This window comes from Lepisosteus platostomus, chromosome 9 (genome assembly GCF_059453375.1).
Source record: "Lepisosteus platostomus isolate fLepPlt1 chromosome 9, fLepPlt1.hap1, whole genome shotgun sequence".
In the NCBI taxonomy this organism is placed as follows: Eukaryota; Metazoa; Chordata; class Actinopteri; order Semionotiformes; family Lepisosteidae; genus Lepisosteus; species Lepisosteus platostomus.
In genome coordinates, this window is record NC_142619.1 from 27,359,070 (window position 1) to 27,385,448 (window position 26,379).

At 35.2% G+C, this 26,379-nt stretch overlaps 1 protein-coding gene across 2 annotated transcripts in view; it reads right to left on the minus strand.

Moving 5' to 3' along the window:
- LOC148654691 (thyrotropin-releasing hormone-degrading ectoenzyme-like) overlaps nucleotides 1–26,379 on the minus strand; it is a 222,821-nt gene that overhangs the window by 150,330 nt on the left and 46,112 nt on the right. For both annotated transcript variants that reach the window (XM_088644538.1, XM_088644540.1), the window contains one exon: nucleotides 5,654–5,808. In XM_088644538.1, the coding sequence (XP_088500664.1) occupies nucleotides 5,654–5,808 (155 nt within the window). The remainder of the gene's footprint in view (nucleotides 1–5,653; nucleotides 5,809–26,379) is intronic.

Consider the following 26,379-nt stretch of genomic DNA (forward strand, 5'->3'; position numbering starts at 1 on the left):
TGGTTTTCCAGCCAACATAATGATTCATTTAGCTAAATCCTTATGAAACTGAAGCTGTTATTCATCTATAATTGAATTTTAATTCATAGAGATCTCAGAAGTGAACCGTGTGACAAATCCAATTAAAACCATTTTCTAGATCTATTGGAATTCAATGTGATTATATGACATTTGTACAGACTAACAGCAGTTCCTTTCAAAATTTGTTCCAGAAAAAAAATTCAAATTAAAGTTGGAATCGTCTAATAGACCCGAAGCACACAGTATTGCACAGCTTTTCACAAGTTGATAAGAAAATGTCACTGCATATTCAACTGTGTCACTGTTTCATAAAAAGATTTAGACCTCTGGCAACTAGTCTTATGTTATACATATATAGATTTCTTGAATACCTTTTTGTATGTTTTAGTGTATTTGAGTAGAGAGGGACACAGGTCCTTTATGCAATTCTAACTTTGTAAGACATACAGTAACACAGGAAATTCATGTTTTATGTTTTTAAATACATCTAGAAGCAATGTTTTTCCTTTCACAAAATGCATCTATCAAAAGGCATTTTATCAATATTTGTGTCTGGCAAAGGGAGTCAAAACAATTAATTATGGAGGCATCTGTGTGAAACTTCATCAATGCCCTGGAACATCTGGAGAGCTAGCAGTGTATTGGCAATCAATTTAACTAAGAGTGAAAATTTGAATGAACAGGACCATCAGTGCACAATCACAGCACTGTAATGTACAGTACATCAGTGACAACAGTAAGAGCTTCAGACTAAATAGATTTCATTTTGAAAAAAATCATATTACTAAATTACTAAATCATTTATTATTCCTTACTTTCACTTTATTACTAAACTATAGCTCAATGCCAATGCACCAGCAACGGTGAAATAATTCTGTGTTTTGTACTAGTGTAATTATATTTAAATCATTTTAAAAAAGCATTTAGTTTCTACCAATATCCACGTATTTTTTAAAATCTGAAATGACCCTCAATATGAATGTAAATAAATGAGCTAGTAAGGTATTTTTTTATCTTAATATATTGCTCTGGCATTTATATTCACTTTTATTCTGGCTTTCAGATTCAAATATCTACATATAAATGGCATCAATCTCAGCACACCCCGAATAAAACAAAAAACATCAATTCAGTGCATTACTGAGTATATAAAGCAAAGGCACTTTATTTCTTTTTGTCAGTAATAAATGCCTTACTGTATATAGTTAAAAAGACTATTTTACACACTCACAACCTACCATGAAGAAGTTGTTTTTCAGTACTGATACCTTACTAATTATACAGAATAATACATCAATATTGAACATTAAACAGTAATCATGGCCAAATAAAGTTTTCTATTTAAAGCAGATGGCAAACATATCTAGCTTGTTCAGATTGTACCCACTAAAAGAACATTGCTGCACAAACTCCCTGGAACCTTACCTTAAATATTCTTTATTCATATTTCAAACTGTCATTGCAAGGTTCACGTTCTTCAGCTTTCTTTAATATATCCTTTGCTGCATTGAATCAGTCTTGTTTTGCAAGTGTAATTTAAATAATTATGGAAATGTATATTTTTTTAGTAAGGAGTGAAGTACAATTACCCAGGATAATAATTGCAAACTCCTAGACAATGAAAGGAAAATGGCTGATGTTATAAATGAATATTTCTTTCAGGAAATATCCAGATACAAAGAAATTGCCTACATTAAAATAACAAAACCTTTTTTGTGCTGAACACAGAAGACTAAGATGGGGGCTAATTCAAGTATTAAAATCTTCAAATGAATTGACAAAGGCACTGAACTTATTCAGACAAATGGAAATTATAAGGAGGTGCACTTAAAGCTGATAGTAGGAGGCACTTTATTACTCAAAAGTTTTCTGGGCATCCGGAACAAGCTACCCTACCACGTTGTGAAAGCTGATACCCTGGTGTCTTTCAAGAATGTGATCCTTGGATCAATTACCTTCTAGCAACACAAGGGGTTGTGGGACTAAGAAACAGGTAAGCCACACATGATGTTGAGGTTAAAACCCTAGTTTCTTTAAAGAAATGGCTGGATGAGGCTTTTAGTTACTCATAAACCAACAGGATAGGCAGGTCCTCTTGTTTTTGAACATCTTTCTGATGTTCTTATGTAAAACACACATTGACTTGTTTTAACCTGTTTCACATGTATCTTTTTTAACAAATGGTGGGTTGACAATATATTGGTCATCACCAAATGAAAGGTGTTTTGCCTCCAGTTTTTCACAATCTGATTATAGTTTTAAATACTCTGTTCCTCTTCATGTAGAATGTCCTGCTCAAATGTCACCTTACTGCTGCAAGCTAAATGAATGGGAACAGTACTGATGATCAATCAATGTCCTCTCATCCCATTTGACTTGATGAAATTAATCTCTGGGTGTTTCCAAGCAACTGAGCCTTCAGGCCAGTCCCTGACTGGTCATACAGTGTCAGCTCACAAGAGATTACTGTGGCACGAGACAGTTGATCAATTCTAGCTGGTATTAATTCCTGAGCCGCTGGGAACATTACATTAAAAAAACAGCAGCTTATTTGATTTCATGGAATTCAGGTGACAGAACTGAGGCAGTGATAACTTTGCAATATGAAAGTAACAAGTCTTTTCAAAGAGGTCTATCATCCAAGGAAAGCCTTCTGGCTCTTGCATTGTTGGCCAACTCAGCCTTTGGCTTTTGTTAATCAGGAGTTGATTGTTGCAAGAAACACTATTTCAATTCTCAGTTTCAATGAAATACTGCACCACTTTATATGAAACCTTTTCAAATTTTTCTGTTGCTGTTTTAAATTTATGAAATATTCCTATTCATATGTACTTACAGTACATATTAGTCTTGGAGCATATTTACCCATGAAACTGTTCTGCTTTTTATAGTATACATTTTTTGTATTACGGTATAAATTTTCATGTATGTTTTAAATATTACTTATGAACCTTCTTTCTTTGCTTAACATTATGAGTACTAAAGATATTTATTACATTGTTTTGAGATTTTGGCCAGCATAATTTTGAGAGGTAAAAGCTGATTTGAGTAACTAGACACAGCTGTGTGGATATATATTTAATTGTGTTTGATTTTTGACATAATGCCTTTGGTTATTCTTTTACTGATGGACAGAGGCAGAAAGGCAAAATACATAACTGCAGCGTCCCTGAGATATCTTGTGTTTCTCAAGACTTTTACCTCTTTTGTTACATTTTGAAAGGTTTTGTTTTTTTTTTGCTGTGAATCTTAGAATCTTTAGATACAATCACTTCATGTTAAACTAAATGTCCTTTTCATTTCTTACCTTTTCAAAGAGTGGTAACCTTCTCACAAGAAAGACACAAATCCAAATATTAACCCCTTGAAATATAAAATAGTGAATTTTTGTGAACTTCATTGACTCTAAGCCTCTGTTCACCTGTCGGTCATCTTGCCTCTTGCAGTAGTTTACCCCATATTCAAATCTCTATGCAGTGGTATTCCTGGCTCTGCTTACGTAGGCTTTGAAGTAGTGTGGTAATTTCTGATGGGCTGCCAGACAATCAATGGTATTATAATATGGTGATAGACAACATTTCATTTTTACAAAGAATCTATTAATCCATAGTGTAGAATTAATTATTATAAAGCCACTTTTCCCTTTGTTTCTATAATTAGTTCCAATACTGTAGATTACTTCACATCATTGCTATACCAATCACTTGCAAAAAGGATAGGGAATTAAGTACGTTTAATGGTTTAGATTATGAGCAGTCTCTGAGGGGCTGTAATTACCAGCCCTGGAGGCCTCATGCTGAGTATCCTTCTATTGTACTAACACATAAATCCAACACCAGTTCTTTCTGGAATTAAACATCTAAGGTATTGGGAAGACATTGGAATTTGCTAAAACAGATGTAATTTTATTTGCCTAATTAAAGTATAAAAAGTATTATGTTTTTTTTATGAGCCTATAAGAAAATGCTAAAAATCAAAGAAAATTCTACACTTTCAGCCATGTCAGTCTGATCATTTTAAGCATTGACATGGTTGTGCAAAGAAAGATAAATATATTTTCAAGACTCACAGTATTTTAATATATTAATTAACCTGACAATGTTTTGTTATCCTAGCTAAATATTTAGCAATGTACAGTATATGCATGTTCCACACAGTGTGCTAGAGAGACACTTTGTAGTAAAAATAACATAAGAAGGCATGCGGAACTGCAGACATTGGGAATAATATTGCATTATGTTATGCATTACATATTTACAAGCTTGTGTGTGTGCATGTCCATAAAAGTAATACAATTAAAATTAAATTTGCTTGTTTTGCTATTTCTATTATTTTTATGAAAACCACATGCCAATTGCAGATTTTTATTTAAGTGGTGAAAAATATCAGCATGAAGATTAACTCAAACAACGGAAACATCAAATAGCGATTAAGCTTTGCATCTTCCAATCATCTGTGTTCCATTGAAGTATCTGCCAGCTACAGGGGTGCACATTTTAATCCTGTTCTGGTGAAGGAATTTCAGGCATCACTAGATGTCCAATTACTCCTAAAGCAAGACTGAGTTTTTTACTGTATTTTCTACTCAACTTTCTTCCTGTTTCCTACACTCAATACAAGAGATCAAACCCACTCATTTATGAAGCAACTGCTAGCAGAATATATACATCTGTCAGCTTAAACTGTCAAAGACTCATGTTTTACAGTACATCTTTTATGAATAGTACACAGTGCCTGTATCTGGGATACATGGATACATTATGATTTTTTTTTCCTTTAAGGAGGAGTGCTAATTCTGTGTGTAAAGGATTTAGCTTCTACAATAAACAAAGAAATGGAGGGAATAAAATAAAAAAGGAATAAGCAGTTTATAGCAGTGATAATCTGTTTCCTCTCTCCTAGTCATCTAACACAGCAAGGTTAAGCAATAAATACTTCAAGGGCTTTGTACTAAAGTGGAATCTGCAGCAATTCTGTGGGAAATGGCATTTAAATCTTTTAATTTTAAAACAACAAAAAGTTGACTGATAACTATAGATATAACTCTTTGTACATGGCATGGGAAAATTTAGTCACTCCTTTGCATTTTATTAAAGTTATTTTTAATAATGCTGTTCTTAAGTTCTCTGCTAAAGTTTTCCCAATTACAGAACATACAATATTCTAATTCAAAAGACAGAAGCTGCAAAAAATTAATTAAGGAGGACAAATAAAAATATATCAAAGCTGACAAGTAGGGAGACGCCTGTTGAGCACTGTTTAATATTTCTTTTAATTGGGTAGCAGCTGCCTTTTAAAAACAGAAAACCTTGATTCTGCTGGATCATTTTTTTGTGTAAATGAGGTTCATGCAAGGAGCAACATGCATTTATTATCTGTCTATAGCTGGGGTACAACACAAGAAATTAGAGACCAATCTGGATTTAAGTGTATGAATGAAACTTTCTGTTAAATGCAAAGCAAGTACTGTACTAATAGTATTATTTATTGGTAAAGTGATTGATAGTCTTTAGTTAGATTAGGTAATTATGTTTTAAAAAAAGGTTAGATAAGACATTTTTACTCGTCAGTTATTGAGAAACAGTAGGAGTCCTTACTTCAATGCCTTAGAAAATGAATTTTTGATTCTTACCTGATGGCATATTTCATGTACAACAACCATTGTGAGTTCCATCAAATAGGAGATTGACGACACTTCGGGATCCAAAAGGAGTTTCTGTTCCACAAAGACACTGAGCCCCCAGTTCTCCATTGCAGCATAAGGGTGTTTAGGCACAGCTAGAAGATCTGTAAAAATGAAAAAAAGAAAAAAGTTAAATTGATAAAAAAAACTTAATCCCTATCTTAAATTCACAGGAAAGATTGTCACAGTATCAAAGTCGATACATTCAATCAAACATTTTTGTATTCAATCAATCAGCATTTGAAAACAATAAAAATACACAGAATAAATCCATTTTAAAAGCATTAAATCACATTGTTAGGTTTAGAGCTTATTAAATCTCTCAGCATCTTAGAATTCATTTTACAATGTATGGTTTAGATACTTTGCAAAGGTTTTATAACTGTAAAATGACAGAATACTCTTCTGTTTTTTCTCTTCTGAAAGAAAGATTCAACTGTAAAAATCATGTAGGGTGATATTTAGGTTTCATTGTTTTTATATATTCTACAGGGCTCTTATTTGCAATTTGAGTTTTTTTTTTTTAATTTGGTGGTTCAGATATTATATTCCAAGTCATAGACAACAGGATATTTTGCTATCAGCCTCACAATTATACCATCCGTGACAAGGGAGGGAAAAACATTTCGGAATTTGTCAGCCAGATTTAAACGGTATCTGGCTTGCTCTTAAGATGACAGAAAGCCTTGATTATAAAAAATGTTCATGGTTAAACAGATTTAAGCACTGTCACATTCATTTTTGCTTCTTCGCTGAGTGAAAAGAAAAGGATTTCACTTTATAAGAAACCTTTAAAAAGTCATGTTAATAAAAAACCTAACCAGGCTTTCATTTAATTACCATCTCGAAATGAGTTTCACTCTGAAATAAAAATCAAACCATCATGCTCTAAAAACATGCTTCAATCAAACCTCAAAGTCACTATGCTGACAGTGTTCAATGAAGTTTATAGGCCTCTTTATTCATTTCCCTGCATGGTCCCTGCATTGAAAACAGCTCTCATCATACTACAGATATTTCTCAATTAACCTACTGAAGGACTTTCCTTGCTTAAGCAATCAATTAGTCAATAATTAGCAGCTTAAAGTAAAGTAAAATTCCTGGGAATTTATTTATTATTTAGTCAATTATTTTGTACTGTAGATTTTTATGTCCCTTTAAGGTAATCAATTAAGAAATTGTGGAGTTCTAGATGCTGCTGACTCAGTTGCCAAAGACTTTTTGGTTCAGAAGATTACTGGGGCTACACAAACTGAGGTACAGTATGATGGGCACTGTTTGGAAAGGTTTTATCTAGCACTAGATAGTTTTTTTGTCTTGCTACATTGTCTTATATTTCATTTTTGGTGCCCTACTTATGTCCTTTTTGTTTGCCCATGAAGCATCTGCCTGTCTGAAATCTTTCCTTGTTTGCCACCCTGACTCACTTGCCTTTCCTATGAATGTGCTGTCTATGCATGTTCTGTTTTGACTGCTCTATTCTTCTGGGGCTGCACAGAAAGTGTTTTATGGAAAAATGAGTAGTTTAAAGATGAACGATTTTATCAAAATTAGAGGGAGACTTAATTATACAGCAAGTACAGTTTTATACAGCAAGATATTTTAAGATCTCAGAGCTATACTTTGAGAAAGGGATAGTTGTAGCGAATTGGGATAAAACATTTGCTAGCTATCACTAAGAGTCTTATGCAAAGGAATGATGGAGATGTGCCAGATATTAAAGTACAGGTTTTGTGTACACTGAATTTTCTGCTTTCCACACCTTCCTAATCCTAAATCACTGTGCGATGATTTTTAGAAAATTAATGTTTCCATTTCCTTGTAACAAGAAGAAGTAGAAAAAACTGAGGAGGGATATAATGTATAGATCACTGCCCTTTGTGGGAAATCTGTTCCAGACATACTGTATATACTGGCAACAAATTAATGTGCATGTTCCTTTTCTTCTGCACTGAGGGGTTGTGCAGCAATTCCTAGTTTGCAAAGCCTATTTTGACATACAGTATAGACCAAAATATATTATAGACCAGTTTTGCCTGGTAGAGAGGGAGCTGTTCATGGTGCGGGACATCAGACCCAAGCTGGATGTTCCATTGTCCTTTTTATGGTGTTAATTAAGAGATTAATTAAGAATTCACCATACTGTGTGAGTAATATAATTTGTAATATTTTACAAATAATTAGAAATGATCATTAACTAGAAATTATTCTAATTTCTAATTATCAATTATATAACTAGAAACGTTTGTCATGACTCCAGATAGGTTAGCCCCTGCTGGTGACTTACTTAACAGAAGTAAAACCAAAAAGGCCTGGAAATACAAATCCTCTGTGTTTTTGCCAAAAAATCATAAATACACCAGTATCTGACAGTAATAACTTTATTGTAGTTAGGGATTAACTTCCAGCCCTTGCTGTGTTAGAACAGGATGTTTTGAGAAGGAGACTTCACTTCTTTTGAAGTTTTGTCATTTCACCAATGCCTTCTAGGCACTGTACAATGATTGATTACAACCCTTTGCACCTAACTTTATATTGACCCCCCAGTTTTATTATGTTTGGCATTTCTCCTGTCGAATTTCCTACAGTTTTGGACAGGATGTGGGGGGGGGGGTCAGGTTTCAGATGGGAAGTTTGGCTGTGTCCATTTCTGTTTGAGAGAAAGCAGAACAGCTGTGGAAAACAGAGAGTGGAAGAGCATTTGCAAGCATATTTGTGATAAAAGGGAAAAAATGAAACAGTATCTATTAATAAGAACAACTTTTAACACATTTAAATATAGATCGTTTTGGATGTACTGTATCTTTATGTTTTTTGTAATGTGTGTACAGACCATTTTATGTAATGTATGGTTGTAAAGTTTTTGACATTTTTCATTTATCTTTTTCTTGGTGAGTCTATATAGTCTTTAAAAAGTAAAAATTGAATATGCTCTGAAGGAGAAACATTATCCTTGCATGAGTTCTTTGTGGGCTGAGAAATCCATTGGTAATTAACCATCAGTATTGATTTGTTTAGATACTTCACCTGTTTTGCCTATCATTGAAAACATAGTAATTCCATCCTTTATGCTTATTAACTGTTATATTCTTGCTGATAAAATATTAGCAACCCTTAGTATACTGAATAGCTTCTGTCAGCAGCAGGTGCTGTGATGCATGCTTGGTTTAAGGATTACAAACTTCCATTAATTTTCCTGATCAGAACAGTCTTCATTTCTGCATTTCTCAAAGCAAAAGGCACTGAAGGAACTCAAAATTCTATCCCACACAGCATTACCATCAACGCAACTTTCACAGAACATACTGAAATTATGCTAGAAGAATGGAATGGGACTGGATTGAAAATATTTCACAACCTGGTAGAATATGATACCTACTGCTGAAAGCGCTCTGACAACTTCTAAGCATGATTTGGGGAGGGTGGGAGGGTCTAAATATCTGGGTAAATAAGTGCACTTTTAAGAATACCTAACATTTAAGTGTAGAACAGAGTTGAAACAAGGTCAATACTTCATGGAAAAAGCATACTAATAGGAGAAAATTAGAAAATGTCAACTCGGCGTTCACAGAAGTGACCACCCTTTTGAAAATAACCTGTACAACTGAAGAGGAGAGAATTTTGCCGTGCATATGCACATTTTGGAGCAGATGAAAAATCGGGCACCTCAGTCTTCAACTTCAAAGATCACAGAAGAACAATTTATAGAGGAAAGAACAAAAAATCCTAAAATTGTTCTTTAGTAGGATTTCTCAATTCCAGTCCAAAAGCAGAATTTGTAGTATTCCTAATGTGCATCATGAGGTGAATACATATTTGGATCAGGCAGTTTGAAGCTAAAATACTAAAGTTCATTGACTGGTACACAGAGTAATAGTGCTCTTGGCATATCAGATCAGATTAAAATTACATTGCGTACCCACGGATGGTCAGTAGCAGTGTTAATGATTTTATTTTAAAATAATTTAAATTCCCTCAACCATGAGTTTCCTACTCATATCAAATATAATAAACATATATCGTATGGTTATATCATATATAATATATTTAGAAAAAGGGTTATATTAAAATATCCTGTCTCAAAAACTGTATTCCCTGATTGCAATTATATGTAAATTCATAACAATGGCTTGGTTTTCTACTTTTTGAGAGGAGATGGATCAAATGATTTTGGAAAGAAAGCCATCTTAATCGCAAAATGGAACAAAATCTGGTTATGTTCATGATTTAGTTTAAACCAATGGCTACTCCTCCACCCATTTCCAAGATGGAGATAAACCCTGTGATTCAGATGTCAAAGATAAAATTTCCTGGATGAAAAGAGGTTTAAACCACCCTGCATATCTGTGCTCCCGTAGTGAGGTGACAAAATAAGATCCTAAAATAACTGGGAATTCTATGCACTTATGCAAAATATGTTGTGCACTTTTTTTTTAAGAAACAGAATTAATTTTATCTACTTCTCCTGCTGTTATCTAGGCTGGCATCCAGCATTGAAGCTATTGCAACAGAAAATGAGTGGTAATTTTTAAGTTCTCAAAACAGGCCATTCTCTTTGCAACTACCTGTAGGGTGAGTGGGAGTGGCAACCTTCTGAACAGAGGTTTAGCACAACCCTCAGATGCACAAACAAGTCTTCTGTGTAACCTTGGCCCTGAAACATTACTTTCTTTTACAAAAATATAGGATTGCACTTTCGAACTGCCCAGACGTGAAGAAACTAAAGCAGATTACTATGAACATTTCAATTCAGACCAATACAGTGTTATATCTGAAGATCAAATGGATTGTTCTTAAAGTTTGCTTCTGCAAAACAAAACAATTCTTTTGCTTTGCAGATTTGTTTACTGGTACATTGTCAAATCAATAGTCACTGCACATTATTTGCACTGCTATCATTAACCACAGAGAGCCTCAGAGCTCAATGTGCCGTGAGTCCCTATGGTATGAATGCAGATGATCCTTTCAATAATGTTGTCAATTTATAATAATAAAAAAACTAACCCACTGAGTTATGTAATATCATATGATGAACAATTTGCTTTCACTGGCCATGATATATAGAAACATTTTAAAAAGATCATAATTTGATTTCCATAGAGATTAAATGTCAAATTGTTCTCCCAAATGTATCATAGAACACCAGTAAATCTCATATTAAATTAATGATTACATTTAAACTACTTAAAAATGACTGTTAGTGAAGAATGTTTTGGCGAGTTGTCACAGTCCTCAACAACAGAATCAAATGTTGAAAAAATAGTGCACAGAATATGTTAAATATCATAAGAGCAAATAGTAAGCTCTTATTTGATCATCCAGTTTTCAGGAGCAAAGAAATAAAAAAGTACTTTACATCCATTCGTTTTTCAAAATTTCAAAAAGCCTTGTAAAACATATATAAAATCCCTGGAACCCTACTGAAATGAGAGTTATTCACCAACACCCAGTCAATATTAATAGAAATGTATTGCTTTTTGTTGAAGAGAATGTGCACTTTTAATATTGCATAAAGTGTGGCTGGAAAAGTCTAATATAAAAAGCAGCTTTGCATGCCCCACATTAACTAGGGAAATCAGTCAATATTCTACATCACTCTCATCATTAGGTATGTTTTGCCTTTTGCAGGTAGGTCTCTGCATGTTAAACTCCCATCAGAGTCCTCACCAATGGGTTGAGAACACAAGGTAAATATATGAAGGTATATTGAAAGCATTCTGGAGTGTCAAAAACATTTTATTGTGCCGGTATTAGTTAAAATGCATACATGTCATGATTAATTTACAATGTATTACAGCAAGCTTATTCATATACTGTATTACATGTAAAAGAATCATACATTTCTATTGCATGTGTGTATAACTTATAGTCCCTATCTTCAGCTGTGCTACTTATTTAAAAAAGAAAAGTAAAAATATTTGCTGACAGTGGCCAGAAGAGGGAGACTAGAGCTCCCTTAAATTGTATATTTTATTGATCTATTATTTTGGATATTAAAATCCCTATAACATTAAATTATTTATTCTGGAGCAATACAGAAGGCAATTCAAATACAGATGATTAACAACCGGGCAATTAAACTTTAAATATCGTAGTATCGCAAACTGCACAAGATTGACTTTAGATGCATGAGGGGAATGTACCAATCATCAATGTATTCAATAAGCCAGTTCTGCTTACACTTGCTGTAAGTAAAAGATAATGGTTATTTATTAAATCTCTGTGACATTAATTTTAAATTTGGTGTGGTTATGGGAAATGCCATATTCATGAATAAAAGCTTAATAAAGCCAAGCACAAGTCTGACGCTATTACGAGAAGTTGGTAATTACATCAAATTCATATCCACTCTGCATGACCCCCAGGAAAAGAAAAATTAGCTTTTCAGTGTCATAGGCCTTTCATCATCTATTATGTCTATTAATTAAATACAAGTGACATTGTTGGCAATGCCAGAACAGCGTCACTGTCTCTATTATTGATTTTCTGTTTTATTAATTTTATCTAATTGTGTGTATGGTTATGTGTGTGTTTAGTAATTGAACTGAACCTGCCTGTCACATCTTTTCGTGTAAAAACGAAAGAAGTATCTTGTCACAGAACAACAGGGTAATGTGTCTCACACATTTTGCACCACCAGTCAGATATTTTTCAGGGATGAAAAAAAAAGCTCTTGTAAAGCATCAGAACAGTCTCTTAAACTTAGATTTCACTTTCAAGAACAAAAAAATGCAAATAAATGGGTGGATAGATCGCTTGGTCACAGACTTCAGATGAAATATTTTCTGATTCACTCAGATTTAAAAAGTAGTTTAAAATGCTCCTGATTCCAGGATCACTTGATTAGGTGCATGCCTAAACAACAATGAGGTAACAGCACGGGTGTACCAGTAAGAAAACCTGAGAATCATCAATTAAGATCCATCCATACGAATGTCAGACACTCCACTCTGAACAGAACAGATGCTAATGAAAACGCATAATTTTGCTGGTGTCAAATTAAACAGGTCTTGCTAAACAGTTTTGTCATGATGAAGCTGCTGAGTCATCGACATCCTTCAATTACCAAGAAAATGAATGCATTAATAAATAAACAATGTTGCTATTTTGGACGTATTCAAAAATTTAAAACTCCCACTGAAAGCATCCCATGTTAAAAAGGTAAAGCAATGGGCAGCTTTAAGAGAGTAGCTGTTCTCTTATGTTATTTTGTCACTTAAGGCAGAGAGGGTGCCCATTGGAAAGTATTGTTCTCCTTTCAATAGAGAATATCGGAGAAAAAAAGAGGACAGAAACAGAAATGATAAGAACAATCAGTGAAACACAAACCAGGGGACAGAAGTGGAAACTACATGGAAGTGTATTAAAAAACAAAGAACATCACTTCTTTACACAAAGAGATGGAAGGAGAATGGAGCCAGGCTGTTGAAGTTGATACCCTGGATTATTTCAAGAAAGAGCTGGATGAGATCCGTGGAGCAACTAGCTACTAACTACGAAAGGGGCTCCACGGGCTGAATGAACTCCTCTTTTGTAGGCTTTCTAAATGTTCAGTTTACTGACTGTAATTTGTATTCACATACAGTGTAGGAAAAGCATTTGAACAAAACTGCAAAACAGTGGTGAAGACACTGAGATAACTATCATTCACATAACATGTTTAATAGTAAATGGAACACAAGGTCACTTGTGTTTTAACTGTAAAGAAACAGAAGCATTTTGTACTTACTGTTGAATAAAATAACACATATTTTAATGAACTTCTGCTTCCAACTTTGATTTTTCACACTTCACTCCTTGTGATAATACTATGTTAGGCAATATTACAATGAAGACACTGCATGATTGAATGTCTAACAAAAAAAAATCAGATTAAGAAACACTTGCTTTTGAAATTCTCCTAACGGTTTCAGGATTATAATAATAATAAGATTGTGGTCAAAACCATTCTTCAGAACACAGAAGTCATTACATTTGACGACAGACAATAAACAGCTTACACGCACATATTGAGAAAAAACATATCCTACGAAAATACACAGCGAAAATACAGCTGTGTTGCTCAATTTGATCAGTAGAAAAAGACACAGGACTGTAAGTGACATTGTTGTAATCCAATGCTCCTCTGCCCTCTTTGTCATATGATGAACTCACAGTGAAGGAGGATGTGAACGTGCTCTGGGCAATAGAACACTTGACAAGTCACTTACTTTGGTGAAACGGAATAGTAGAATCATGTTTACGATAAAAAAACTACAAAAACAGTAGAAGATTCACATCTGGTAGGCGCACAACATCACAGACCAGTTTTTTATTTTTCACATCATTGCATCGGGGCTTTTCAGTGTTCAGAGTCAGTATAGCCTTACACACCTCTAGGACTGAGTAAGATCAGTAACGGTAATAAACAAACGAATATGACTAATGAAGATGGAGAACAGTTTATTCTTTTATTGATTCTAGTCATGGACCAATGGACATTCATTGTATAATATATTCAGTGCAGTGCTACTGTACGAAAACTGCTAAAACTGCAAAACTGCTAAAATGACCCTGACTAATGATAAAAATAGTTGTTATTATTATACATTCTGTTACAATCTGCATGTCTATTCATTTTCAGGTGAGCTTATATTTACATACTGTTTTTATGTTGCATACTGTAACATTTTGTATTTTATATTAAGCCTTCTTTCAAGACCAATTTTAATGCATTTATTCTCTGCAGCACTCTTGTTAGATTGTGCACACATACCCAACGTTGAATTCATTAAGTTAACCTAACAATGCATTCTTAATACTAGCTATGCCAGCAACAATTTCTGCACTTGGTCTGTTTGTTTAATGAGGTATTGCTACTGCAGCAGGACAATACTTTTTTTAGTTCAAAATTGTTTCCTTTAAGAAGCACCAAACCTTCAAGAACAATAGATCTGAAAAACATCCTTCCCAGTGTTTTCTTTGTAGTCTGACACATTTGAAAATGGTAAAAAGCCACTTTCCTTAAAGTTAATAGAGCATGAGATACAGGGAATATTATAACAAAACATATCGCTCAAGTGTATGCATAGCAAGAAATCATTCTAACAAGGTTCCCATTTAATTTTCATTTTTATCTGTAATAGGGAAAGAGTGAAGTGTTTCTAGTACAAACACCCTCAATGTTTGCTTTTCTCAAGTTACTAAAAGTAATATGATATTGCATGCAGGCTTATAATCTGAATATGTATAACTTTCAGAAAAGAAACCAAATTCCTGTAAGCATCTTTGGCAATATCATAAATGATGTATTGGTGACCAAATCAGCAAATACAGTATGTTTGTTTTGAATGAATGCCAATTGCACTTTCATTTTTTACATTTAGTAATCTGAAAATCTTATTTATAGGCAGTTATGATTACAAGTTAAACACAATGCCATCCTTAAAAATGACTGCTAATGAAGAATGTTACTATGAACAAGTTTCAAGTTTAAAAAAACAAATGTTTAAAAAAGTAGTGTGCAGAATATGTTTAAATATAGTAAGAGAAATAGTTTCATGGTATGCATATAATGTGCTATACATAATGACAAGTAAAATCATCTTCATTTTTAAATATGCCGACCATAGAAACAATGAATTTATTTTAGCCATCTACTATCACTGATATTAATATATATGCTTTTGTTTATTTGTGAATCCAGTCCTCATCATCACCCAAAGAATATTTCATCTGGTTGCAGTTTTATTTGTGTTTCACTAGCCTACCGAGCTGGTTTCTAACATTTTAGTTAGAACCTTTTAAAGGTTAAAAGATTGGTGAGGCCAGTACATCGGTTTCAGAACCTAATGTTTTTTTTTTAATTAAGTAATTTATTTTAATCTGGTTATGTGCTTTCTTATCTTATGTGTATTATCTTTTAAAGATAAGCAAACATTTCATCCAGAAGCTGCATCCCAAGTTTGCCTCTTTAGACTTATTGTACAACTAATCCTTAATTCTGTCTGATAGGGCAGCTATGCTGCTTCCCTGGTCACGATTTGTCACTGTACAAGTATGTCACCACCATGTGGGTAGTATCTAAAGGAGATAAACTAAAATCCAAACATGCTGAGAATATATTCCTACTTACAGCTTTTGATGGCAGCATGCAGAGTGGGTAAATTCACTGGAATCATGACTGGTGGCTTGTGTTTTCAAGTCCCAACTACAGACCCTGCTGTTGTTGCTGCTTTTTTACTCACTCTGTTTGTTTAAGTGCTATTTAATTTTTTTTGCACAGCAACAGCGTGGCTTTCCAGTTTGTGTTAATCTTGTCATTGTATTAATAACTGTATATTCGATTTCTATAACTTAATCTTATCGTACCGGCATGATGTTTGATGTAAACTTTATATATTGTAAGAAACGGACAAGGGTATCTGCTAAGATGATAAATAAATCCATCCATTCATTTTCTTCGCCAGCAGGAGCAGTAAAAGCGGAAAGGTGGAACAGCACCCTGGACAGTTCACCTTTCGAACCCAGAACATACTGTACATGTGCATGCATTTGCTCACACACACATACAGTAGGGTTGGCAATTAAGAGATGGCAATTAACCTAGAAAGTAAGTACACAATATGGACTCAGGAAACACAGAAAGTGCTACAGTCTAGAATGTAATAGAGTTGCAAGACTGCCAGGCTATGTTCCCAATGTGCAATGCAGCAAATAAAAATAACAATTGCAACAACAATGCTCAGGTTTTCCAGTTCACGCGGGTTCTGGTTTTATGGCTTTGTGTTTTTTTTCTCTGCTCAAACACTTAGATTTTGCTATAATGAGCACAGGATGTCTGTCATTTTACAGAACACAAAAGAAAATGCAGATAGCACTCCCTTTATATCCAAGTTACTTTCACGTCAACTGTGACAAGATACTCTACTTACTGTACTTTACTTGTGGGAAAAGAAATTATCCAGAAAAGGCTGAAGCTTTCAACTGGCACTTTTATTTCTGGGTCTGGGTCTGCTCTTTATGACAAAGTGCATCGATTTTTGGATCAGCCTTAACTATCCTTTTATTTACAGTATTTATTTAAAGACCTATTCAAATATTTTTTTTCCTTTCTATGGACATAACGCTCCATGTCTTTCTTTCACTCGTGTACAAGTTTTTCTTAATAATTCCCACTCAGAAGCCTGTGCAATCACCTCCCACATCATTTCAGTTGACTTGGTGCATTGGCACCCTGTCCGTCTGTGTTGTGCCTGGGGCAGTGTAGCAGTACATGTTCTGTGATGCCACTCTCCCTCATGTCACACAGGAGCCCTGGACTGTCTGCTGTGCTTTTCCCAACTGGATTCTCCTTTCCATTTCACTGGTTTCCATCTGTCTGGAGATGCTGGGAAAGCATAATAGAAGTACTCTTACTCAAACCCTTCAAATCCCATATGTTTAAATACCCAGGAAATATTGTGCTGCAGAGGTTTGGGGACGTACGCTTGTCACTGTAATGATTGGAGTATTCAATATTTCAAGAATATTGTTTGGACAATCAATTTTTTTTAACGGAAGTAATTTTTTGATACTCAGCACGGGAGACTGAAAGACATCCTTTGATAAAGTTGAATCAATTGAGGTGTTATTGACGCATCTTGCAATTAAACCAAATCAATGGCCGTTTAATTCCTGATCTTACAAGGTGCCAGGAACTAACCGTGGTTAAGTTTGAACAGGAACTGTGTGGGGGAAATCCCAGGAATATCCGCCTCTGTATGTGATTTTGTGAGCAGTTCAATAGGAAGCAGAGATGCTTCTGAATTAAAAAGGCATGGCTGCCACACAAACCTGTCAGGGCACATTATGCTGTAGGATGTCATATCCTTTTTGGAAAAGACATTAAGATGATTTCATTAAAAATGTTTCCAGTGTCCTAGTTTGTTCCCACTGCAAACGGAACTAAATGAAGGAAAAAAATATAAAATGGCTTTGGAAGAAAACGGTCTAACTATATACAATATTTTAGCTTGCTCTGTTCTTTTGTAGACTTATAACAATGCTGCCTAAAAATGCTTAATAAAATGTTAACAAATAACCATCCTCTTTAGATCACTGTACTGAAAGAAATTTTGCATATTGACATGTTAAATGGCATCTAAAAATCAATAACAGTACAATGTTTAAATACATGGAGTGTGGTGAAAATGTAAGGACACCCCCTTAAGGTCTTATGATTTAAAATATTTAGACGTACAGTATTTGACTTTCACCTAGTCAGCAGCAAAAATTATTTCTCTAAAAATGTCACAGATTTGATTTGATCTGGTCATGATGTCTTGCCACAAACATTAATCCTTAAGACCAAACTGACAAAGTTTCTGATTTTATGTACAGGTGGATCCACTTCCTGTATATGATCAAATAAGATTTTGATGCACCTGATTCTACATGCCCTCTTAATTAAGATGGTAGTTAAGTAAAGGTCCACTTACTTTTATATACAAAGATATTGAATGCTTTTAAATCAAATAATGACAAAGTAGAATTTCTATGTGTTCTTTCTCAAATGAGGTAAGTTTTATCTACTATTAGGACTTTGTGGGAGAAAGTCAAACATGTCTTAATAAATATTAAACCTCTATTAACACAGAGCTGCCCATTAACTCAAAATGAAAGATGTATTTTTTTACAACATGTGTATGGGCTATTACAAATGTTAACTGATGATGGGGTATTCTGAACCCCGAGGACTAGGAGATTCAAGGCAAGTGCAGCCAGTGAGGGTACAGAGTAATAGAAAAGATGGACACCAGGTCACATCCCTTGGGTTAAGCTCTGTGTGATCACTACCACATGCACACTTCTTATTTAGACCCGTTATACTGTACCTTAAAAATTTTAAATCACATTATGGTCTTAAAACAAAAACTCAATATACCAAGTCTGTAAATACATAATACTACGTAAAGTATATAAATGGCCAATTAAAAAAAAAAGATTTAAGAAGAAAACTCGCCAATAACATGTCTCTGCTGATGCAGTTTAGTTTGTTCCCCACCCATTCATTTTGTGTCAAAAAACATCTGTACTGCTCCTTCAGAGCACACAAAAAAGTTCCATCACTGCTTTGGTACAACTGCTTCCTCATTCAAAAGAAACTTCTTAGGATATTGACAATATTCAGCCTACTGTTCTGATACAGCGCTGAAAGAGCTACTTCAAAGATTTCTTCTCACATTTTTTTCCTTTAATAAATTCAATTTGGTGTCTTTCCTCCTGTTCCATGAAACAGTTCTTCCATATTACCAATGTGTTCACCTGCATGGTCAAACACCACTTCACCTGAGGGCAGTTTTAAATGGTAGTACTGTACTGTAAGTACTTTAAGTACTGCAAATAGAGCAAACAGTATTTAATAACATCTTAAAGGAGAAAAAGAAGGAATTTTACATAGGTTATATGCATTGCGTGTGGAGCATCCCTGATCCCAACCCTTAGATTTTGAAATACATTTTTCAGAACCGCTTTTGTTTTATGTTTTGAATTTTTGTTTTCTGTTACCTGTTTTTAGATAAATCATAAAAGCATATATTTTTAGCTATAAATCTATCAACCTTGGACACGGTTAAGTTTCAGGAAAATGCTTTTCTGCTGGACTGTGGAACTTAAATTGAATTTTCTCCACCGAGTTGCAGTTTAATATTCCTATAAATTCTCCTCTAGCAAAGTCACATGAAAGTCATGTGTTACTTGGATAGTTTTAAATTGTGCATTCCCTGTCCCTAATTAAAATAAATGATCCCAGGTAAATGAAAACACATCTGTTTCTTGCTGTTGTCTTCAGTGAAGATACAGTGTAGTTGATTCAACTACCACCAGCACAGCCTTATGAACAATCTCCCCTCAAAAGATGCAACTTCGAATTCAAGAAGATGAAGGTTCTCTGAAACTGCATAAGAAGCACAATAAATAACCTGTCTGGAGTTAGCAAATTAAACGTTATATTTTGTTTTAAATTATTTTCTTTAAATCAAGAACATTGTCATTGGAATCAAGAAAATAACGTGAACAGATGATGAAATGTAATAACTGTGTGATTAATTAATCCTAAAAATTATTAGGATAATTATTATAGGAAAATTATTTCCTAAAAATAGCAAAAGCAATTTACTGGCCTATACACTAAAAACCAACAACAACAAAGACATCCTGCCAACTTATTTTTCTAATTTGACTTTAACAAATACAAAGCTCAGAACTAAAAACTTAAAGTTCTAATAATAGTTAATAGTATCAATAATCTAATACAAGTGTAATTGAAATGTAATAATATTAAAGTTATTCAGTCCATGTTTATTTGCTTTTATCATTTAAAATACGACATATAAATAGGGGAATTCTCTTCATTTCCCAGTTTCACAAGCCTTTCCTACAGTATGGTAAAATATCAAAGCAGATAACTGGAAATGCTTATAAATATGAAATATTTAGGTAAAAAAACAGCATGGGCATATGTGGCCAGTAAATTTGTGACATACACTGTATCAAATGAAAATAAGCATTTGAGAATGTTTATCCAAAAGTATTCTAGCTTGCTGGTAGTATGAGAAGTCATATCCTTAAATCCGGCCTCCTGAGAACTGTAATAGAATAATTAATAATGACAGTTCTCTTAATGACCCTCATGAACATTTCAGAACAGAATGAATTCTTTTAGATTCTGTTACTCTTCTTTCTTGTGGAGGTCATAGGAAATGTTATGATTTGTGCAGAATGGAAACTATGATCTTGGTAAGAATAAGACAATCAATGTACGATATATCATACTCTGATATTATCTCCAACGACAAGACACCTGAGGCTTATAACTTTCCAAGTACACAAATTACAGAGCACCATTAATTAACTGAATAAGCAAGACACTATTAACCCTCTTAATGGTCTGAAATACTGTTAAGTCAATACCATCTCTTTTTTCAAAGAAATTAAGTCCATTTCAAGATAGTAGTATAATGAGACCAAATCGTCTCTAATCTATATTGAAAACCTCTCTGTTCACACCAGACCAAAACAGTAACACTTTAAGTATTCTATAAAATTTTAATTAATGCTGTCGAACACTTAAATTTGTTAAATATCCCAGGGAAAGAGGCATGGTTCAGGTAATGATCAAGGTTAGGATTAGCTACTGAAATGCAGTTAGTCTAGAGTAGTTTGATAACCATCATATTTATATGACCTTCTATTACTGCTTTATACAGTACATGCAGTGCTCTTCAGATGCACAGATGCTGCCAATGAAATGGGAACAAACAAATGTCATAAAACAAAGATTTATGGTTGGGATAACATTTCTGGTGAAGAACTTTTTAAAATGTCACACTGTTATCTTTATAGCAGTATTTATTAAATCCTCCTTTGGCATGGATTATACCAATAAGTATAATCTTCCTGTAGTGTGCCTCTTCAGAGGGGGGATTTGGGGCATTTACTCCAGGCACAATGGCTATTGTTAGTTCTTTCAGACTCTTTTCTGTGTGAACTGCCTCTTTGAGTTTAAATAAAAAAATGTTCAATTACTGTACATTGAGGTCCGTTGATTGATTTGGTCATTCACAAACGTTTATTTGTGTGCAGTTAACCATGGCGCTATTAAATTTAAAAGGATCCTTGTTCTAGGGGACTTTAATATACACATTGATTCAACCTCTTCCAGTCTGGCTAAAGACTTCCTTTCTCTTTTGGAATGCTTTGACCTTACTCAGTTTGTTTGTACCCCTACACATTACAAAGGACACACCTTAGATTTAATTATTGCAAATGACTCCTTTGTCTCCCACTGCTCTCCACTTGATCTAGGCCTCTCTGACCACTTAGCCATTCTCTTCAACCTGGAATTACCTGTTTCTAACACTTCCCCCTCACGCTCTGTAAATTTCCGCAACTGGCGATCAATTGATCACCCAAGGTTTGCAAATTCTGTTCTGTCCTCCTTATCCTGTTTCTCTTCCTCTGACCCTCTAGAGGACAAAATACAGTTACTTGACAATGCTCTTTTATCTATCCTCGACACCTTTGCTCCGTTAAAAACTCGAACCATCTCCTTCTCTCGCCCTGCCCCCTGGTACAATGACCATCTGCGATTCATGAAGGCAGCCTCTCGCAAACTTGAGTGTAGGTGGCGTCTCTCCGGCCTAAATGTACATTATCAGGCCTGGAGAGATTACTTATCTGATTATAAGGTTACTATAGAGTCTGCTAGATCTACCTACTTCTCTCATATCATTGAAAATCACCAAAACAATCCCAGACATCTTTTCTCCACCATCAACAGACTGCTCAAGCCAAACTGCCCTACCACATTACCTGCCTCATCACAACTTTGCAACACATTCTTAGATTTCTTTAGTTCTAAGATTGACAACATCCGGCATCACATTCTCTCCACTACGGATATAATTTCCATACCTCCTCCCTCCTCATCCAACTTCTCTGGTTCCCGTCTCTCCAGCTTCTCTCTTCTTGACTCAGCATCCCTAAACAAACTAGTTACGCGCATGAAACCCACCACATCTATTTTAGATCCCATTCCCACCACTTTATTCCAGTCCTGTTTCTCTTCTCTCTGTCCCATTGTCCTCAATATAATACATGAATCCTTGAGCACCGGCATTGTACCAACGGTCCTCAAAACTGCTGCTATTACTCCCGTGCCAAAGAAGCCTAACATGGCTCTTGACAATCTTAACAACTTTCGCCCCATCTCCAACTTACCCTTTCTCTCTAAAATTCTAGAACATGCTGTCACACTTCAGTTACATAACCACCTCATGACAAACAACCTTTTCGAACCCCTCCAATCTGGCTTCCGTCAACTTCACAGCACAGAAACCGCCCTAGTCAAAGTCACCAACGATCTCCTAATAGCTTCTGATTCTGGTTCTCTTTCCATACTCATCCTTCTTGATCTCAGTGCTGCCTTTGACACTGTTGACCATAACATCTAACTTTCTCGTCTCAAGACTGTGTTTGGAGTCTCTGACACTGCCCTCAAATGGTTTAAGTCTTACCTCACTGATCGCTGTAACTTTGTCTCTCTCAATGGGTACAGGTCTGAAATTGGTCTTGTCAAGTCTGGTGTCCCCCAGGGCTCAATACTGGGCCCCTTGCTCTTCAGCATTTACATGTTCCCACTTGGTCAGCTTTTAAGATCACATGGCCTCAGCTTTCATTTCTACGCTGACGATACTCAAATATACATCCATACCAAACCCGACACTGATGTGGCTGACTCTATTCTATCTAATTGCATCTCTGACATAAAAATTTGGATGACTCAAAACTTCCTTCATCTTAACTGTGACAAGACTGAAGTCATGCTTATTGGTACCCCCCATCAACTTCGTAAAGCCAGTCCTGTAACCCTGTCTGTAGATGGCTCTGTACTTGAGCTTCAATCAAAATTGAAAAACCTTGGGGTTATATTCGATTCAGGCTTAACATTCGACCCACATGTACAGCATACTGTCAAAACATCTTTTTTTCACCTTAGAAATATCGCAAGACTACGCCCTATGCTATCATTAACTGTGGCTGAAAAGCTGATCAACATATTCGTATTCTCTCGAATTGACTACTGCAATGCTCTACTCCCTGGGGTATCTAAATCTACTCTGAACAAGCTGCAGTATGTCCAAAATTCAGCAGCCAGAATCCTGACCAGGTCTAGTGCAAGTGTTCACATTACTTCTATCCTGGAGTCCTTGCACTGGCTTCCGGTCAAATTCCGCATAGACTTTAAAATCCGCATGCTCACCTATAAGGCTTTACATGGCTTGGCACCTCAATACCTGTCTGAACTTTTATCGCCCTACTCCCCACCTCGCAACCTCCGCTCTTCAAATTCTGCCCTCCTTACTGTCCCCCAAGCCATCTACATTGTATTGGCGACAGGGCCTTCTCCTGCTATGCCCCCAAGCTCTGGAACTCTTTGCCCAAGGATATTAGAGAGTCACCTTCTCTAAACTCCTTCAAATCCAGACTCAAAACCCTCTTCTTCAGAAAAGCCTTTACTTAACTGGTTCCATTCTTCACCCCTCTGCTCTTCTTAATACCACCTTCCATGGTCTCCTCTATTGTTATTGTTGTATTGTTGTAATTATAATTGTGTCCTATCTTGTGAAATCTTCCTATTTATTGTTGTAGTCTTCTTATTTATTGTTATTGTCATCCTGTAAAGCGCTTTGAGAAGCCACCTTTAAAGGCGCTATATAAAATAAAGTTTATTATTATTATTATTATTATTATTATTATTATTATTATTATACATGCAATCTGGATACATGCTTTGAATCATAGTCACACTAGAAAGTCTATATTCTGCGAAATGTAAGTTCACTGGTAGAATGAACCAGGTGTTTGGTATTCTGTTATTTACTGGAGTTCATGGTTCCTCCTATCTTGACAAGGTGTCCAAGACCTGAAGATGCAAACAGCTGAATATATTATATTCGACCCCTACCATATTTCACAGTGGTATAAGTGTTTTTTCAACAAGAGCTTTACTTTGTTATGCAAAAAACAATTCTGAGCGCATCCCAAAAGTTTGATTTACATAGCCAGCAGTCATATCACCCTGGCAACCCACTGAATCTAAGCAGGTGTGAGCCTGGTCAGTACCTGGATGTTTTCCTGGGAGAAACTAAGGTTGCTGCTGGAAGAGATGTTAGTGGGGCCAGCAGAGGGCGCTCACCCTGCGGTCTGTGTGGGTTCTAATGCCCCAGTATAGTGACGGGGACATTATACTGAAATAAGACACTGTCTTTCAGATGAGATGTAAAACCAAGGGCCTGACTCTCAGCGGTCATTAAAAATCCCTGGGCATTTCTCGAAAAGAGTAGGGGTGTCACCCCAGTGTCCTGGTCAAATTTCCCATTGGCCTTTACCAATCATAGCCTCCTAATAATCCCCATCTATGAATTGGCTTCAATACTCTGCTCTCCTCCCCACTGATAGCTGATGTGTGGTGAGCATTCTGGCGCACTTTGGCTGCCGTCGCATCATCCATTGATTGGCTATAATACATGATTCTAGGCAAATTGGAGACACCCCTGTTTTGGTTTACTCTCAAAAGAAGCTTCTTATGTCCAACTCAGTGTCGAATGCAACATACAGTACAGTATATGCAGATGGCAGTTTATACTCTTAAGACACTAGTTAGTGTTGGAGATCTCAAACAGTTGCTTTTGGATTGATGATCACTTATTGAATCACTAGTCTGACTTTTATAGTACAGCACTTGTCAGAATTGTTTTAAGCAAGATATTACATGCAATCTGTAACTCATTCCATTATAGGTTTTTAGTTCCTGTTTTAACCTCTTTCTTTAAAATGCAATATTATACAGTAGATAAAGGAAGGGGAATTAATATTGTATTCTAATACACATTCTAATATGTATTCTGTGTTTGTGTAATGTTGCTCATTCCAGAGATCAGTTTCAGTCTTGAATTTAGCCTCATATATTCACTGTGAACTGGAAAGGCTGTACCGGTTCAGTTTCTTCATTCTTACAGCTATTTTGTTTTTGATCTAAAAATGCTAAATCCTAATCATCCTAAAGCAACAATTTTTCTCTATCCTAATTACTGGGGAAAACGTCCACTTTATTACCTTCGATTCTAATTATGTTTTTAATGCATTGTATCATAAGTTAAAGCAGATCAGAGTTTGTTCCTTAAGGTTATTCAGAGCTATTTCTCTATTTTGTTAAACTGCAAGTTGATTTTTTTTTTCATTTTAATACCAAACCCTTGTACCCCTGTAGTAGCTGCTCAAAAGTTAAGCACTGAGTCTAATGAGGACATAATGAAAATAAAGAGACCCCCGCCTTACAGAAGGCCACATTTACATTCCACAGAAATAAGACATGCAAATGTTCAATATCATCCCCCTCTGAGATGATGATCTCCATTTTTCATGTGTGCCTACAACATGATTTCTAATTGGGAGGTACCTCCCTTTTGTTCCTTCTCAGGGCAGCATTGAAACATTAGACTATTGCTAAAACTGGTAAAGAATAAATAGGTCAGCGACTGATGATGCAATTGTCTTATCTGTTGTTTTGATCAAACTAACATCTAGACCATCTGAGGCTTAAGCTTTGGCAGTATTTGCACTCTCGGGGATACAGAATGGCCTTGCAGGCAGAAAGGTTTTGCTGGCACTCAGTTTAATACTGCTACAGGAAAGGAAAAGCAAAAAACCCTTTTCTTTTCCTTTATTCAGTGCATTCATTTTACAGGAAGCTTTCTGGCACATTTTGAACATGGTTTGTGAAGCAATTGGCAAACTGCTTTTTCAGCTATGGAAAACATTTAGCAATGTCTGATTTTTAAAACTAACACTAAGGCTAATGTATTCTTGCAACACACACTTTACTTTTTATAACTAACATACTATTTATAACTAACTTACCAATTCAAATTTCAACAATACACGGCCAGCATAGGATGTAACAGGATGATTTAACCACCTAATATGCATTACATACTCAGAATGGGCTCTAATTTCACAGTCTTGAACTGCTGATTGTATCTCATATATAAGCAATTCCCTGCTCTGTGAAAGGTAAAAAATGTGACAACAGAGTGGGAGCTGGTGTATACGTTCCCCTTATATTTTGTCAGTGTTATCTATGGTTCCAGGAC